Source organism: Streptopelia decaocto (assembly GCF_964273445.1).
Source record: "Streptopelia decaocto genome assembly, chromosome: 17".
Classification (NCBI taxonomy): Eukaryota; Metazoa; Chordata; class Aves; order Columbiformes; family Columbidae; genus Streptopelia; species Streptopelia decaocto.
The window spans coordinates 6,171,504-6,190,349 of record NC_138672.1 but is presented as its reverse complement, the minus strand read 5'-3'; the positions used below and the strand labels follow the sequence as shown (position 1 = coordinate 6,190,349).

Here is an 18,846-nt window from a genome sequence, read left to right as displayed (position 1 = left end):
CCTCAACGTTGTTAAATCCAGAAACCAGCCACGCTTCCAAGCTGTGTTGATTCGAGCAGACGTTGGTGGAAAGGTGGTTATCACACAGCAGGGTCCATGCCTTGCCAGGACCATGGTCTCAGAAGTCTCCCTTTCTCCATCAGCAGGACAGAGAGATCTGCTGCGGGAAGCCTATGTGACATGAGGCAAAGCACCGTTTCACCGCTCCTTGGCAAGAACATCCTTGTCTTTGCCTTCAAAAAGCTTATTCCGTATCCTGGGATTGCCTCTTTCCACAGCTGCCTGCCCAGAGATGGCGAGGTGCGGCTCTATCTCGTATGCGCCGGTTTAAATACCCAGCTTAAGTAGCCACGTGCTTGCAGCAGCAGGGACACAAGTTTGGGCTGCATATTGTGCATAAAATGGATAAATATTTGGATGACAAAAAGCTGTGGCAGCAGGCGCTTCAGTGCACGCTGGGCAATACCTGAGCTAACTCTATTTAGTCCAGAATCTGGGGTCTAAGTTTTAATTTTTAGTCCTAAGTCTACTTGAGTAGCAGTGGTATGAACTTGCTCCACAAGGCATAATCGCACTGTGGTTTGCTGTCTGTGCACCCTGGGTGACATCTCACCTTCTGTCCGTTGCGAGCTTTTCCAGGTGACAGCCCGGGATCACCTTTCTGACCCTGAAATGGAAAACTTCAGTTAATGACGCAGTCCAAGAACAACTACAGATGTAGTTGTGCTTCCACCTGGCCTCCAAACTGAAAGAACGTTTTGTTTTACCTCTGCCTTGCCCTGACATCCCGAATGTATTGAAGTCCCTGGGTATGGCTGTTTTGCTGGAGCTGGATTTGGTGAGTGATCGCTGCTGCTAAAGCATCAAGTTTTAAATAGTATTTGACAGTATTAAACTGACTAAAGAAAGGATGACTGGGAGAAGGCAATGTCAGGACTTATGATACTTGTTAGACTAGGCAGCTGTGATTTCTTCCTTGTCCACAACTATCATCACAAAGATAATTACCAAGCCTATTACTGTGCCTAAACCATCCAACTTGGGAAATGCTGTCGCTTTTTTAACTGTGGGCAACAGATGAAACTGCAGAGAAAGTTAAACTAATTAGACACTACCAACAGCCAGAGCAATTGTGAGGCTTTCAGGTGGTAGAAAAAATAGGCATACTTCATCTTATGTAGCAGCATTCCTTATTTTCCTTTTTAACAACCATGATGAGAGAAGCTACAATTTGAAACTGTGATCTTCTGATGAACACTGTCTGGGATTTCAGCACCATTTGAACAACTAATTCCAGTATTCCTTTGAAAATCCCAGCTCAAATTCTGAAAAGGTGGAAAGGTGATGTGCACACCTACCAGGGTGAGAGAGGGAAGTAAGAAGAACTAGAAGAGATTTGGAGCACGGCAGGTTCATTTGGCAGGAGAAGGTTTAGCACGCATAGCAGCTTAGGTCTGTTAATGTCTCAGCTGGGACACAGGTATCCCAGTATCAGGCACTGGCCATTTAACACCCCTGGGATCATCAACAAACGGCAATCTCTGTCTGCCACATCAGCAGCATGGGATTCAGAACCAACCAGCAAGCACATGACAGTAGTGAGGGTTAATTAATGCCCGTAAAGTGAAGGGCTTGGAAGGAAGGTGAGTGTCTACAAAGGAATAATAGCATTTATTAACTGGCTTCTCTCATTAGAAGCACAAAGGCCCAGCTATGGCTGAGCAGCTTTTCCATGCAGCTACGTTCCGCACGTCCTTTCCACCTTGCACAGGGTGCAAGTCTCCCCTTCTCCTCCTCCGCCATCCACCACAAGCTGCGAGGTTCAGGGACTGAGACTACTTGGCTACGGACTGTAGGGAGCACTGCTGATTCAAGGCAGATGCATCTGTGCAAATTCTGAATGAAGGCTGCCCGGTTTCCAAGCACTGAATGTGAGTCAATGAAGTCGGGCGGATCATCTCGCTGTGTGTGCAGCTGTTATCAGGGCAATTCTCCCGCTCTTCGAGCTTCACAGCGGTCAGTGGGTGCTACAACTGCTTGGAGTGGATTAGAGCAGTCTGCAGGATCACAGGGTGTTCATTTCTACTCTGCAAAATTAATTTACTGCAGCAGGTAGACACCCACCACTCTCCCTAAATCTTGCCATGTGCTCAATGCAATGACTTTGAGCCATGTAAATGAATACGAGCCTCTCACACTTTTCCCTGGGAGGCTCCAGATCACATTAGCAAAGCCTGTGCTTTACATCACCGTTCTGTGTTCGGTGCTGCTGAAACCATCACACAGGTGGAGAACTCGGCCGCAAGCAGGATCACACTTCCCTGAGATTCATCAGCACGGTGGCAGCAGGGCTGAAGGGCTGAAACTGGGGATGAATTGCCCAACTCTTCTCACACAGCAACCACAACATCTGAATCAGCCTTGGCCTCGTCCATCGCTACCTGGGAGAAGTCTGGAGCTGTGCAATTTAAACACCTCAGCTTCGCAATCCCACTAGTAGCATTTTAAAGATCAGCGAGCCAAACTGATGAGCTATCTTGGAGCCAAGCCATTCACTAAAAGGAAAATTCAATTTTTTGCTAGCGCTATAAGAAGAGACATTTATCCAGAAGAGCTACCCAAGCAAATCATACTAATGCCTGATGCCGAAAGCCTCCAGATGAGAGATGCAAACCCAAGCCTGGTAATGGCTTTTGAAAACACATCCTATTTGACAGCTAATCCTCCTCCCAGTCCCAAACTCTATCAGGGCATCCTCAGAACTGCATCTAGTGGTTTGCAAAATGCCCCTCCTGGCCGCAGCAGCAGCTCGCAGGTCACACAGCCAGCCACAACTTATGCCCTACAGCCATTTAGGAGGTTATCTACTATAATCAGCCTTTGCTAACTAGATGCAATAGCGATTTTGCAGCTGCCAAGGACAACAAACAGAATGCGAAGAGTGGCAAGAAGCTCCTTTAAGCAGTTGCACGTTGTAAGTTGCTGAGAAAAGCACAACTGGTGAAACTCTCAGGTAGCACGAGTGGGTGTAACGTCACTGAAGTCGGTGGAACTGTGCCCAAGCAGATCAGCAGGAATTTGGCTCAACAGCTCCATGGAGCTCTGTGCAAAAAATCAGCTTCCTAAATCCGAGGGATTACAAGAGCTCAGCTCCAGTGGCGAGAACAAGGTGGACCCTGCACAGGACAGACCCAGAAGCGCAGCAGCCCCAGCACAGGCGCTGGTGCTCACCGGTGCAATGCACAAACACCACATCTCTGCCAGCTGCCAGCCACACCACCGCCCTCGTGCGCAGCCCATTGCCCAGCCTTACAAGGGCTCTGTTCACTCAGCTGAGAAAAACTATGCTTGTGGGTTACTTCTTCAGTGACAATGACTTGGTGTTAGTCATGGCTGTCAAGCCTGGTGAAGGACGGAGGCATTTAAAATGTAAGGGGGTGAAATATCTTTTTTTTGGTGCAAAATCCATCTCTGGGACTGTCATAGTGCCAATGAAAGGAAGGAGGGAAGTCAAAACTCTGGGATCCGATACACACCTTGCAAAAAGTGCTTCACGTGCAAAGATCTGGCAATCACGGCTTAGCAGGGTCCCCCCGCGAGGGGCGAAATGATGCCCAGGCCTGGGCTGAACTACAGATCTCACATCCCATTGCAAGCTCAACATTTCTTTGGATGAAGCACCATGTAGAACAGCCTAATCCTGCAAATGGTGGCTGGACAAAACTAAAATACATCGCACAGACCGATGTCAGCGTATGTCTGTCGCAGATTATTACAGCTATCCATCCGCTGAGGGCTTCCTGCTGCCAGCAAAATAGAGGAAAAATGCTTCCGGGAAGTTCTTATTTCTAGCAGGACACCAACTGAATACAGCTTTACAGGCAATTGATGATTTCTGACCAGTTATTAGGCTAAAAGTGTTTCATTTTGGTTTTCCTTTTTTATTTTTTTAATCTGATAGCATAGAACCATAGTTTGACTTTACAGATTGGACCAGGCTGAATTTGCGGGGCTGGAAATTAGATAAAAGAACATTTGACTTATAAAACTCAACAAATGTGATCTGGAAGTCATTGATGGACAATAAACGCAGAACACTAAGATGTAGAACTTTTACAGCCTCACTTTTCAGGCCATATAACTACACTTAAGAATTTAAACCAGCTGCTGTTCACCAGCATGTCTCCAGTGCCTAATTTTTAATCACATAGAGGCAGCTTGCCAAGATTCCAGAATCTTTTTCCCAGAGCATCAATAGTGTTCATAACATCTCTGCCTACTGATGAAATCATGAAAAGCAAGGACTCCTGCTTGTACCTTTCTCTGCGTTTGGCTGAGACATCCCACAGCTTCCTTGGTAGGGAAAACCTCTATTAAGCACCACCTTTCAAAACTCAACTATTCTGCAGTGCCAGATAGGTGTTATAAAATATAAATCTATTTCTCCGTAAACTATGACACCAAAACGATCCAAACTAATTTCCCAGGAGCTCCACGGTCTTAAGGTATCACAAAGCCTTATCCACAGGAAAGAGCCGGGAATGAAAACATCTTTCTGAAGGGTTTTGCAGGGCAGGGGGTGAGCTGGAGCTGTGGCTGTGCTGGTATCCCATGCAAAGGGAGGGGGTCCCACTGTGGGGGGTCACCCCCACCTTGCAGAGCTCCAGCTCCCACCCGGCTGCAGCACCGTGGGGAGAACGTGTGTGCAGGACAGAAGGACAAACCACGGGGATCCGGGCACTGCAGGAGGTCTGGGAGACCTCAGGGGAGAGATGAGGATGTCTGGAAGGAAGCAAGGGGATGAGTTTGGGAGCACTAATGAGGTTCAGGGTTCCCTGAAACTCCGGAGGGGAGCAGGAGAGATGTGGGACTTTCAGGAGCAGGACGGCAGAGGAAGATGCCGGGTGCTGCTGGTCCTCCCCACCCCATCAGACCCAAAGGTGGAGGAATAGGCTGCAAAATCCAGAAGAGAGCAATGAGAAAGCAAAGAAATCCAGACCTGGCAAGGCTCTGGAGTGTGAGGATTCCACCACGCTCTTCTCAACACTGCAGTTTGCTCCCTGGCACAGGCACAGCTCAAGCAGGATCCTAATTAGGCAGCCTTTGAAATTAGGGAGCACCAAGAACTGAGGCACACAGCAGGGGCTCTCAGTAGTACAGCAAAAGGCTGTGTGTGAGCAGAGGAGCGGGGAGAAACGGCCTCAGCCTCTCCTCATTTTGTGGGGAACAGGATAACAAAGCTGAACACCCCCCCGTCCTCTGAAATGGGGACAGAAAAGCTCCTTGTGCCAATTAATACTTACTTTTGGGCCTGGGGGGCCAGGTGAGCCAGGGTTTCCATGGGGGCCTGGGGGACCCTAAAAAACACAACAAACACAAAATAGAGTCAAAAAGAGTCAATAGGCACCTGCGTCAGTCCTGGGAGCTGCGGAAGGTCACAGGTTGTGGGCAGCAACGGGACCCTCATCACCTCGTCACTGCTGAAACTTGGCTGCTGGTTCCCACCCCCCTTTACGGAAGGTAACGTGTCTGTCACAGGATGTGTCGTGACAACAGGATGATTTGGGTACACCAAATATTCCACAACCAGGAACAGAAACTACCTTGGGGTCAGGGGAGTCAAAGCTCTTACATGGAGTCCCGGCAGAAAGAGATGGATGTGATGCAGAGGGGAGCGGAACTGTGTGGGGTGTTAATAGTTTATTTAGCAGAAATGGAAGAGAACAGAAGCAATTACTAAAGGGATATTGTTCGGCTATTTGGAACGAACTCATTTACCCTAAAAGGCAATCAGATTTTCAACTTTAGACATTAGAAAGAGAATGGATGTATGGACAGTAAAAATGAGGGGAGCAGAAGTCCCTGTTTAAACCATTTAAATCTATATTTTTGCACAGGTCTCACAAGCCAATGACGCTGTCAGAGTATCTACCTCAGATCACATACAGCTGAACCTCCTTTTACATCATATTTTAAAAGCACCCTGCATACTTTCCGAAGACTATTTAAGGAGTTATCTGGAATAAGCAGCTAGGAATAGTTTATCCCAGGATTGTATACAGCACAGAAGATCTGTTAACCTTTCAGGCAGAAGTAATAACAACTCTTAAGTCCTCTTGAACACGTTCCTGGGAGATGAAACAACCTGAAGGTTCAATTCCAAGGGCTCCTGTTCTGCCAAGGCCGTGTCTGAGATTTACACCAGCACAAGGAGCACTTGAACGTGCCCTCTAGTGAAAAGGAGCAGAGTCTGGGGGATAAAAAGCCACTCATGCACTTTCTGAGTGAGCTCTGGTATTTCTGATGAGCAATTCAGCAGATGTGGGGCCGTAATCTGCAGGGTCTGATTTCCAAGGAAAAATCACTGCAGTTCAACACGCGACTGCCACCCAAGTTCAGCGCCCTTGCCCTCTTCCGAGGGAACATCGGCACGCTGGTGTCTATTCAGTTTTATTTTTACTACACTGTAATAGGAAATAATGGGTTTTTTTATTTAGCTATTGTATCTTGTGGCATAGACAGTTGTTGAGTGCTCAGTGCTATTTCACAACACATGCTGCCCTGCTGTAAGAGGTTGTTCAATTAAAAAGCCGAGGATGAACTTTTCAAATGGCATTTTTTACCCAAATAGATTTAATGCCTCGTCCTTAAACTCCTTCCAAATTTTCAGCCTGAAACCAAATACATTTATTGCTCCATTCTTAATTTCCTTCCAAATTTTCAGCCTGAAATTCTCTGATAGTTTAGCCTGGCTGTGACTTTCCAATGAAATTGAAAAAAACTTTAATTACAATTAAGGCATTTGAGTATCGACTTGTCATTTGAAAACCCATATAGCTGCTGTAACTAGAGTAATTGAGCTCTGCATTGTCTCAAATTAATCTTCCCAGCAAACTATGGCATCATCTGTTACCTCAATGCGTAGGACACTGAAACGGAGACTTAATGCGCTGCTAAAGGTAATTCAACAACCCTGTGGTAGCGAAAGCGCTTCAAGCCAAGTCCCAGATATGTATGAAAATTAATATTAAGTGACAGAAATCAGAACAGTAAAGTCTCTATAAAAGATGAGTTCCTAAAAAGCTCTTACGTTAAGCAATAATCTAGGTAGCTCTGTAAAGGGTTCATAAATCCAGACTGCCGCTAGATTTGAGGAGGGAATTCAGCTGATATTCAGCTTTGGAGGGAGGCAGCTTGGCCCAAAGCCCATGTCAGGGCAGTGAGTTGGGACCCGTGCTCCACCATAGCCTGGGCTGCCTGAAAACAGCGTCAGACCGAGGGAACCGCGTGGTTTGGTGTGAGTCCTGCCTGACAACGAGAGTTTCCAGGAGGAAACCTGGGCCACAAGAAGCTCAGCTGCTGATCAAGAGCTCCTGGGCAAGAGAGGAATCACATCTCCAGCAAAATTTGGTGCAGTGCCTTCCGGAGCCAAACCAAAGCACAGCAACGCACAATCATAAAAAGCCTTAACCAAAAGGAGGGAAGAAGGGAGAAAGAATCTAGTCCCATTATTGAAACATGTGATTATGAAAAACGCAGGCTCTTGACATAAAATGGAGCCTTTACCACTGAATTTTATGAGATTCATAGCGTGTAATCCAGGCAAAGGAGGGTCAGAGACCCATCTTGTTCCTGAAGACCAATGTGGTTTTATCTGAGTGAGAAATGGCCACATCCTGCTGATGAAGTGACAGTGGGAACTCTAGGCTGGGACACAAGAAACTGCTACAACCAAGCCTGGGGTTTGTGCTAGACACGTTAAACTGCTCTCGTTACTGCGGAGAGAAAAGTGCATGGTCTGGCAGCAGGCCTAAAAATGGTAAAAAATAAGGAATCTTGATGTGTTCCAACTTGGTGAGTCCTGAATCTGTGATTACACCCATACTCTTGGCAGAGGAGGAAGACGCGCTGTGGGACAGTTGGATGGGCTGAATAACAAAAGGTGCAGGACACCTCGGGAGCTGTCAGCAATACCAAATCTGAACCCACAGGCCTTACAAATTAATCCACACGCCAATCTGCAAGCCCCAATTACTGTTATCATACCCCCAATACCCACCCTTGTTTTATCGAACCCTGTCCAACGTTCATTCCTCTTCTCTTACTGTGCTCAGCAGAATTACCCATCTCCAAGCAGTGCTCCCAGAAACAGCCCTCTTTTCTTAGAGAAGCAATTCAAGAGTTAATTACTTGGTATTTCAATAATTAATAGCTATATTTTACTCATGCTAAACTGGACTTAATTCAGTTTCTCACTCATTTCTAGAAACTGGGCTTCTCCTAGATATATTTATCATCAATACATTAGTTTTGCTCCTTCTACACGCAGGATGGGGCAACGCTGAGACCACTGAATAAAATAATCCCACAGGGTGTATCACTATCTGCATGCCTGCCTGTTTATCCACCCACTTTGGCTCCTTTGTAACTGCTGAAACAATCTGATCCAGCAGCAAATTTACATCTGAAATCTTCCAAGGCTTGCGCTGGAAATTCCACGGAAAATGTTACCATTTGACAGCAGTTGCCCAAAGCTCAGTGGCACGGAGACCAGAACAATCCCTGAATGTGTTCTCCAAGTGACGGGGGAATTACCAAAGGTGACGGGGGTTTGTAATCTCCCTGGAATGTCTTTTACGTGAACGATGCTACTGGAGAACTACACTGTGCCATCCAGTTCATCTCGGTGACGTGCCTGGAGATGGGACCCTGCTCACAGAAGCGCTTTTATGCGTAACGGTTCACAGCCGGCAAAAATTAACAAAAGTGTAACTGTGCACGGCTCCCCCCATCCCTCCTGCATTCACAATGAGGGGAAAAAGAACTCCTCCAAACTCCTGCTAAATGCTAGAAAGCTCCAATCAGAGAATGGCCACTCATTCAAAACTCATTATGTCTTGGGGGTTCACTGTGTAAAGCAACTTTTTCTGCTCCTGACCTACAGATCCCACTTTGACCTCTGGCTTGCTGCAAAATGAGCTAAATATTTGAAGAGAAGCCAAACAAACTGTTTCTTTAAACACTTCTTTTCAGAAATTGGAAAATCTTCTGAATGGAATGAGGATACTGGGGAACCTCTACGGCTGACTAAGTTCCTGCTTGTTTTAGGAGGGAAGCCCTGTATTTTGAAGGAAAGGGAGATTTTTTGCGACCATGGATCAGATGTAACAGGGACATGTTACCCTGGGACCTTGCAGTCTTCCAAGCTGCTAAGATTCACAGGAGGATGGCAAGAGCATCCCAAAGCATCAGGGAGTACATAACATATTCTCTTCACCCATTAATTTGGATTTCCCCTGTATTGTGTCAGGGAGGTTGAATAAAACAGGAACAATTACAGCATGGCAGGGTTTTTATTCCCCATTTTGCCTCTGACCTGTTGTGTGAACACGGGTAAAACACAGCCCTTGTACCTGAGCTTGCCCACCTGTTAGAGATGGAGATCAACTTCCAGGGAATCTGGCTTCCTAAATTACTTAAGCGTTTTGGAAAGTTTAACCACATCTAAAGGCCTTGCTGTCCTGGAAGTGAAGCCAACAACTGGGTTGCTGTCTGTCACATGTCAGTGAGCTGTCTCCTTCATGTAGGATGGGGACAAAGAACCAGGGTTTACATGGCACTTGTCTGGACAGCAGCATTTCATAGAATCATAGAACAGTTTGGGTTGGAAAGGACCTTAAAGATCATCTAGTTCCAACCTCCCTGCCGTGGGCATGGAGACCTTCCTCTAAACCAGGTTACTCAAATGGAGAACTTGTGGAAATTTGACATGCTGGAAGCTCACGTTTGCTTCTGAGCGATGCCCAATGCTTTCATCTCCTTATCAGGCCAGGTTTTCGGACCAAGCATCACGGTTCACAGTGCTTTTCTACATACCTGATTAAGCCTTGTGTAGTTTGCTGGTCTAACTATACCAGTGAGGACTGCAACGAGTGGCAATTTGTGATCAACACAGATGTGCCAACAAAAGGCCCTGATGCAGACAGTGGGAGAGAGAAGCTCATTGAGTCCTGGGTGCGGCAGGAATGAGCTGCGATGGTGCAGAAGTTATTGCTCCGCTGGGAGCCCTGTGTTGACAGCTCCTTGTCGAGCTTGTTAGCACAGCCCTGCTAGCAAACCCAGCACGGCCTCCCCGCCAAACCTCGATGTTTGGAGAAACGCAAAGGTCATCTGCAGAAATGAAGCGTAACACACAACCGCTTGCACAGAACCGCTCTGTGCGGGTGGGCCGGGCACGTACCCGAGCGGCACCGCTCACACACACCCCATGGAGAAACTGTCCCACTGTGAGCCTGGCAAAGTGCTTTCACGTCACAGAAACCTGGGGAAAACCTCATTGCTAAAACCATCATTCCCTTCAAGAGGCACCTCAGATCTCACACAGACAATTGCCAAGGCAGGTGGTACAGTCATTTGAGGAGAAATGGAGCGGACAGATCTCTTGATTACACCTTAAGTTCTTTAATGAAGACATTGAAGCTGAAAACCAGCCCAGCTGGACACAGAGAGAAACCTTCCTGTGAAGCACACACGATCAATACAGCAATATCTATAGAGGTTTGCAGAGCTCCTCAGGAAGTGTTATTCACCATCATTTCCAGACATCAGAACTGCAACGGTTTCACTTTTTTCCTTTTTCCCTAATACAATAATGAGGAGAAACACCTGGCTTTCATTTGTCATATATTGCTGCCTTCACAGTTGCAGAGAGCAGAATGTCAGCGTAGTCTGACTCTGTCTCAGTGGGTCCCTGATGCTGAGCAGAGTAACATTAATTCCACGCTCCTAAAATGGAGATTGGCTTTTAAAAAATCAATAAATGGTCATTTTCAAGAAGACTGCCACTATCCACATTGGGTGGCACTGGGACGCCAAGATGTGTCCTGAACACAATCCCTTTCATGCTTTTACGAAGATTAGCATTTGTTATTGTAAACCAGGTGGCATCGCTTACATGGGAGAGCAACATTCAGACTGCACGGGCACGTCTAGCGATACTTATCTGCTGGAAACAAAGAGGCAGAATCACGGGATCAGCCAGATTTTCTTACAAACTGTCACTGACCACAATCTCAGCCTCAAAGCAAAAGCTCATCGGACCTTTGGTTTTACCCTGACCAACACGGAGAGGTGAAAGGGAAATAAAACAGAGACAATATGGAATTCAAAGGAAATACTGCGCTACATCAGCAAAAGAGCTGCTTTATGGACTTCACAGCTACAGAAGGTCATGAGTCAAACGCTGCAACTAGATTTTCAAATGAGCCAAGCAGTTAAACAAGCATTAATAATGTAGAAATGATACAAGCTACCACAAGGGCAATTATGTCTCATGCTTTAGGCCATAAACGGCCTTGGTGACAATGACAAAATCCTTCCTTTCCGCTGGCATCAGCACTGTGACATTGCGTGCAATGTTCACCTCCCCTCAGGAGCTCCAGCACAGGGCTGGAGCCTCATGGTTGACCTCATGGGTTACCCATGGCCAGTGTAAGAACTGAGCGGCTGCCGTGTTTGAGGACCAGGTTAAACTGAGGTAGAACGTAACCCCTGCAGTGCTCCACGTTCGTTTTTCAATGGCTCATACAACAACAAAAGCAAAAGAAGCAAGAACTCCCCTAAGCCTGTCTTAGTTGCTGGCAGCTCCTCTCCTTTGCAATGAAATCCTCAAACCCACCAAAAGCCACAAGAAAATAAAATATGAGAAGAAACACATTCCAAAGCCAAAACAACGTATGCACAGAGCAGTTCTGACTTTGGTGCTCCAGGCCAGACATTTACAGAGTGGCCCTTGTGCCCCCACTCCAAATTAGCACAATCTCTTTGCAGCGGTCTCAGCCAAGCCAGGCTCAGCTGAACTGAGCTCTTCCTAACTGGGAACTCTTTCCTGGGCTGTTTCTCAGCACCTCTGGCAGGGACTGAGCTCAGAAATCTTTTATTGCTTATTGTCTTTCAGGGGATCCTCTTAAATATAGGATGAAACATGCTGCGAAATAACACAGAAAGTCATGACGTGGCTTCCACAAAGCTTTTTTTTCCTTCAGAAAAACTCAAGTTTTGGTAAGTAGCAGAATTTGGTTGTAGAGCTAGACCTTGGTTATTCACACAGCAAGCAGGGGATGCAGCTGGGGTCTCCAGACACGGAGAATAGTTTGAACAATGCAGGGCTGCAAAAAATAACACTAAACACCTCTCCCAAGTGATGAGCTGGGGTCAGAACAAACTTGGAGCCTTAATGGGGACTTGCCAAGAACTGCAAACTCCAGGCCATTTACTGATGTGATGGCTGTGCTGGTATTTGTGAACAGAAGACACAAGGGCTGTACGACCAGTCATGCTGATATTTCATTAAAGAACCTATCTAATGTGGAATAGATTGTCCTGTCTATAAAAACTTCCCAGGCTGCAGTGGACCATGCAGTTTGGTTTTTAGTGTTGTAGAATGGAGGTGCGTTTATCTTTGCTGGTTACTGCAAGATCTCACAGGACTGTAACAAACGTCCTCAGGGAATGCATAGCCTGCTAGCTCTTAGCCTCTTGGTTGTTCTTTAAAGACATTACATGAGGTTTTTTGGCCAAGTATGTGTGAGGAAATCCCCTGCTGCTGCCAGGCCAGGATGCTGCCTGGGTCACCGATCCAAATATTCCCTCCTTCCAGCCTCAGACACTTGCATCTTCAGATTCCCAACCCACATCAGTTCAGAGCTCAGGAAATGGGTTCCACAACCGTTCCTTGTGGGACAGCACCTTGCTACCATAAAAGTGGTGCCAGCAGGTAACTCTATCCAGGTCAGGCACATTGCCCAGCTTTGGGAGATGACTTCTGCAGCCAGGCCAATGCAGAAAGCTTTTCTCACAGCTAGCTGCAGCCCTCAGCACCAGATGTTTCCTCAGCATAGCACTCAGCGTTCAAAGATCTGCATCGGAATTTAGTGTGAGGAGGAAGAAATTCAGGAATTTGCAATAGATCTAGTACAACAGCTTAGATATTTTGTTCTGGATCCTGAAAAGGAGTCAGAGTGCAGGAACACAAAAGCTCATCCTTGTGCAGGATTGTTTTTGCCAAGAAAGGTTGGACTAGATGATCCTTGTGGTCTCTTCCAACCTGGTATTTTATGGTCCCACTAGTGAAGGACCTTAAAGGAAACAATCTGGGAAGCTGGGGAGACTGAAGGACAGAGCAAAAAGCAGCCAGAGCTAATATTCAGCACTGGGTTTGCAAGAAGGAATGGATACTGGAAACAAAGTGAGACAGACAGAGCTCCTTCTTCTGATAGCCTTTTGGAAACATTCATCCCCAGCCCTTGCTGGTGCCAAACTTTGGCTCTGGGAGGCTGCACATCACCAGTGTGGCCTCTTGAAAACCTTTAACAGGAATGAGAGAAAGGAGGAAGGCCAGAGCTCAACATGGGGCTTGAAGCAATCATTACTCAGCCATAGGAACATAAGTCAGCCCTTGGAACCACAGGACAAGCAGATGCAAGTACAAATGGAGAGAAATTTTTAAATCACTTACTCGGGAACCTCTCTTGCCAGGTGGTCCTGGTAACCCCGGCAGACCTGGTGGACCCTAGAAAAACAAAAACAAGTATTAACAACGATTCTACAGCTGGATGGTACTCCTGACAGTGTTTCAAGGAGATCCATAATACAATCATTTGGAGAAGACCTGAGGAGAAAGGCCTGTTATAACACCACAGCCAGAATTACCCTTCAACAACAACATCTGCAGAATCATATGATTCCACAGAGCACAGACAGAGCGTTCACATCTCTAAGCTGTGGATCACATTCCCCCCATCACAGCTGCATTTAATGCTTCCAGTCCCCTGGCCCCATGCTCCAGCACAGGGGTAACTCAACTGTCTCTCCGCTTCGGAGTTTCCTGCTACGTGTTCGCAAAGAGCCAAAGTAACGTGTTAGCACCCCGGTGAGGGGAGAACAGCGTGGGCTGTAATATACACCAGCTGAGGATGTACAGTTCTTGGTATTGTAGGTTCCTACAGGGGTTGCAACATAATCGCATCCCAGCACCTCATATTTTAAAGCAGCGTGTTGGAAAACATAATAAAATTGGTGTCAATGTTGGAAATTGTTAAATGTGGCTCTGTAACATAGGAGGGGTCGACTTGTACATGTCAGAGTAGTGGGGTTTCTTGGAAAAGGGTGAGAACGAAGTGGAGATATCAGGCGCCCAGCTGTGCGCTGATCTGAAACAGGTTAGGAAAAAATACTTCACCAATGAGATTAGAACTCCTTTGAATTTATTCATTTATTTACTCATTTTTTCAATGGACTGGAGAATTCAGATTTCTGGAGAGCCATTTGCAGCTCCTAATAACTCCTCCAAACTTCTTTTTTCCCCAAGCCAAACATGTCTAACAAGAATAACTGTTAATTAGATTGTCTCCCGGAGGATTTACATTCTAGTAGCTTGTTACAAAAGACGAGTTTCCACTGCATCCAGGGGAAGGAGAGATGCAGAGCTGCAGACTGACGGATGTTTGGGAGGCAGCCTGGGCTCTCCGGCTGCAGGGCGGGCAGGAGGGCAGGTCCCAAAGCCCGGCTCCGTGGGGAAGGTGGGTGCACCGCATGGAGGGGGTGCAGCATGAGCCCCACAGCCACACTAAGTCTCCACAACAGCCTTGGTCCCTCCCCACGGGGACATCTCTGAGGGGAGAACTCGCTGTCTGCAACTAGGAGGTTGGAGCATGGAGGGGGTTGGTCTCTTCTCCCAAGGAACAAACGATAGGATGAGAGGAAATGGCCTCAAATTGCACCAGGGGAGGTTTAGATTGGATATTAGCAAAAAATTCTTCCCAGAAAGGGTTGTCAGGCATTGGAACAGGCTGCCCAGGGCAGTGGTGGAGTCACCATCCCTGGAGGGGTTGAACAGACGCAGAGATGAGGTTCTCAGGAACATGGGATAGTACCAGGGTTGGGTTAATGGCTGGACTCAACGATCTTGATGGTCTCTTCCAACCAAAATGACTCTATGACCCCATATGTGGCATGGCCCCAAGCAGATGCCACGGCAAGGCAGACCCTGCTGCTGCAGCATGGCCAGGCAGAGCTGCTGCAGTCTGCAGCGGGTTACTGGCCCTGAGGAAGAGTGAAAAGTCCATCATCATTTCAGGAGTCACCAAGTGCATGACTTAGTGACAAAAAAAGCCAACCCTGGAGATCCTTACCCCAAATCTCATGCTCAGGATAAGACTTTGAACAGAGAAAACCTGCCTGAACCATACAGGTGACTGATGAATAAATGTTCCTCGAATATTACCAACCCTCCTATACATAAGCAGCAAATTAATTTGTATAAAAGAGGTCTTTTAAAAAAGGCACCCAGCCAAGTTTGATACAATAGGAAAAAGTAAGCAAGCCCAGCGAAGGTCTCTCCATTCTATTAATTTGTCAGGACATCAAATGAATCATAACATGTTAATGTTTTTTTTTGGAATTATGTCTATCTGTAGCTAAGATGACAAGAAAAAGATTGTTTTTAAAGTGTAAGAGCCTACGCAGCATAGAACAGCGAGACACACAGGGATGGACTTGCAGCCCCATATCACTCGCTGCCACTGCCCGTCCTGGATATCTCCAGTTTCCATGGACTGGGACACTTCATCTGACCCCTCTGCAAGCTGCTTATTGCTGGCGAACACGTATTACCGGTCCTTGTATTAACAACCCTCATTGATACAGCTGACCCTCATTTTAGCAATACACGCAGCATTTTAACCTGCCATTGTGCCAGCTCAGGGCCCCATGCATAATGCAATTATACAGCTGTGCAAATAGACATATGATTGTAGAGTTTTTTTAAGCCTCGTGTATAATTGTGCTCCAGAAACCAAGCTTTTATTAAAAAAATCCCCTTGCCCTTTTAGTTGGGAAGATAACTATCAAAACATGAATCCAACGCAACTGGTACAGCGACAGTTAATAGTTTACCAAAGATTAATTCCAGTCCTTAACCTCTTCTCCATCAAAACCCATCCCCACTTACCCCTAGAAGGAGAAGTAAAAGAGAAGATGCAACCGTCTGCGAATTGCGTTCCCTGCATACCAAAACCGAGGTGACCTTTTCCACCTTCCTGCGAACAGCAGCTGCAATTGTACTTGGCCACTTGAGCAAAAGCCTGCTCCAAAAATGTTTAGAATAAACTGAAGCTAACATAAAAATAAGGAGAGAGTTAATACCTGCACTGGAGCGGGAATACGGAGCTCGGGGAAAGCTGTCTAGCTGGAACAGCACAGGCAGAGCAGTTCATAATTCAGGAGACCCTGTCACTTTGCTTTGGTTTAATTTGCCTTTTAGCTGCTTTTTTTTTCCCCTCTCCAGAAGAGGAAGAAAGTGACTGTGGGATGAGTAGCTAAGAGGTGCCAGCACTATGGTAACTGCATAAGATAAGAGTGTGACCGCATGTAAGTTAGAGGCAAGGTGGAAGAGGACTGGGGTAGCTGGATGAACACAGGTAATTGGGAAACACGATGTACTGCAAGACCACCTTCTCGCTTCTCACATGATTCCCTGGTAGCTGGATTGGATGGGACTGTGCCCTCCTAGCGACTCATTTCTCTTCTGCCCCATACGTGTCCCTCTATATCATCCAGCCCAAGTTCACGAACAAGAGGCCCGTGTCAGACAACAGGCTTTGCCTGGGGAGAGCAACACTGAAATACACATGGAGAAAAACGTACGTCCAGAGAGACAGCCAGAGAAGAATAACACTGGATCAGCGCCCGGCTACTTCCAGATGATGGATGCGGTCCCACTTAAAACGTAAGGCTCCGAGACGTGGAGAGTAAGAGATGTCTATCAACAAGCCACCATGCAGCAAGCTGCTAAGAGAAATAATGCTGGATAGTCCCTACACTCAGAAACATCCCCCTCGCCCCAACGCACGGGTGCAGGGAGGGGTCAAACTGATCACACAGCGCCCGGCAGACCTTTGCGCTGCACCCGTCAGAGCATCCCGGGGAAGCCCATGGGGTTGCGTTCAGAGATGTGGGAAGGTTTCCTCTTCCTGGCAGCTGGAGGACGATCTCACTTCTCTGCTCCTGCCCTCCCATCGCAGGGACACCCCCCGAGATCAGGGAAGCCGACAGCCTCCCGCAGCGAGCTACCGTTCCTGGCGCTTCAGTTCTTGTCTCTGGCTTCTCGCCTACTCCTTTCTGCAAGCTGATGGCGGAGAACACACACCCTGTTATCATCGCACAAAGTAAAATCAGAGATCAAGAAGAAAACATGGCAGGAGCAGATACTCTCTCTTCTCAAGCCAAACAGCTGAATTGTTAACCAGCCCGAACAGTTCTGTGAAGGAGCTAATGGCAGCCACATAAAAGTTTAACCCTCTCAGTTTCCCACGGTAGCATTACCAATGATGACTGATCCCACCAAATCATTATAGGATTTATTCTAAGCTGCTGCTGAGAAACTTTCTGGCACAAAGGGGACTTTTTTTCTTAGCTTTTTGAGCTTCAAATTGCAAATGGAATATTAAGCTAAGTTGTCTGAAAGGGAAATACATCGGACCCTGAGGACGGGAGAAATCTCAGCATTTCCTCTTGCTCTGAGATGGGCCGGTTCATATCTCTGCCTCCCCACGCTGCTCCTCTGCCCGCAGCAAAGCCACGGGGAGCTGATTGCCTTCAGATCTCAAAACCTGAGCGAGGCTGAACCTGTTGGGACAGGGGCTTCAAGGAAAGCAACATCAGTACAGGAACTGGTGCTGGCGATTTGGGGAATGACTCGCTTCGTTTTGAGTGACTACCGAATCAGACAGCAAAGTATTCCCATGATCATTCCCCATGGACAAGTCCTCGGCCTCATAGCAAATAGCTGAGAATACGCAGAACACAGTTCAACATACTGTGATACTGTGTGATGCTGTGATATTCCAGTGCACACTGACAGACTGACACATCTATATTTTAGGGTCTTCCCTGTTCTGTACTCTGCACAGGATCAGTGGCACGGGTCTCGCCCATCCCAGAAGTGGCTGTTTCAGAGGTGGGCATCCTGCACCAGGCAAAACCCTGCAAGGGCTGAAGAGAGGAGAGAACATTCTTCTTTCTCAGATGCTAATGCATGTGGTAAAAGCCAACTTAAAAGGAAGTTCAGAAAATGCATCAAAAGCTTCTCCCTCACTTTGGCGTCAGGTTCTGAGCAGTGACATTACCCCTGCAGACAGAGAACCTGTCTTGTTTTCTTCCTGGAAGAAGACAAGGCATATTTCACATGCAAGGCCACTGCTACTAATTCACCATTTAGCCTTGTATGTCTGGACAGCACAGTACGGAGGGACTGAGCAGCTACTGAGGCAGCACTAGAATTAAGAATTCCCTGTACAAGAGAGAGCAGAACAGAAAATCCCACCTTTGAAAGACATGCCAACCTGCTTCATTCCATCATCCTCACCAGGGACTGTGCAGAGATGGAGAGAGGACCTAAAATAAACCCAGCTTGCAGTACTGCCTAAAACAAACCTGAAATTTTTGGGGAAAAAAAAAATCCAGCACTTTGGTTACTTTCTCCTCCAAGACAGGCTTATCAGATTATATTTGGACACATCTGAGTTTCAACTAGTCTAAAAACAAAAGGCTCTCGTAACTCTGGCAGGAACCGAGACGCTGGTGCAAAGCCAGCCTTGTAATACGATTTCCACAATAGACACAGATGCTTATTCTGGGTCTGTACAACACCTGTCACAGAAATGTCATTGTCCACAACCAGATTCATAATAGAGTGGCAGCGCAATAACATAATGAAGTATTAGTATTCCAGTGATGAATGCAGGTTTTTTATAGAGACATTTCAGGAACAATCTCTGCATGAGGCAC

At 46.8% G+C, this 18,846-nt stretch overlaps 1 protein-coding gene across 1 annotated transcript in view; it reads right to left on the bottom strand.

The window, feature by feature from the left end:
• The window catches only part of COL27A1 (collagen type XXVII alpha 1 chain), a 145,628-nt gene that overhangs the window by 108,902 nt on the left and 17,880 nt on the right, over positions 1-18,846 (bottom strand). The window contains exons 4-6 of the mRNA XM_082067769.1: positions 13,517-13,570; positions 5,304-5,357; positions 614-667 (exon numbers count right to left, since the gene is read on the bottom strand). Coding sequence (XP_081923895.1) covers positions 614-667; positions 5,304-5,357; positions 13,517-13,570 — 162 coding nt within the window. The remainder of the gene's footprint in view (positions 1-613; positions 668-5,303; positions 5,358-13,516; positions 13,571-18,846) is intronic.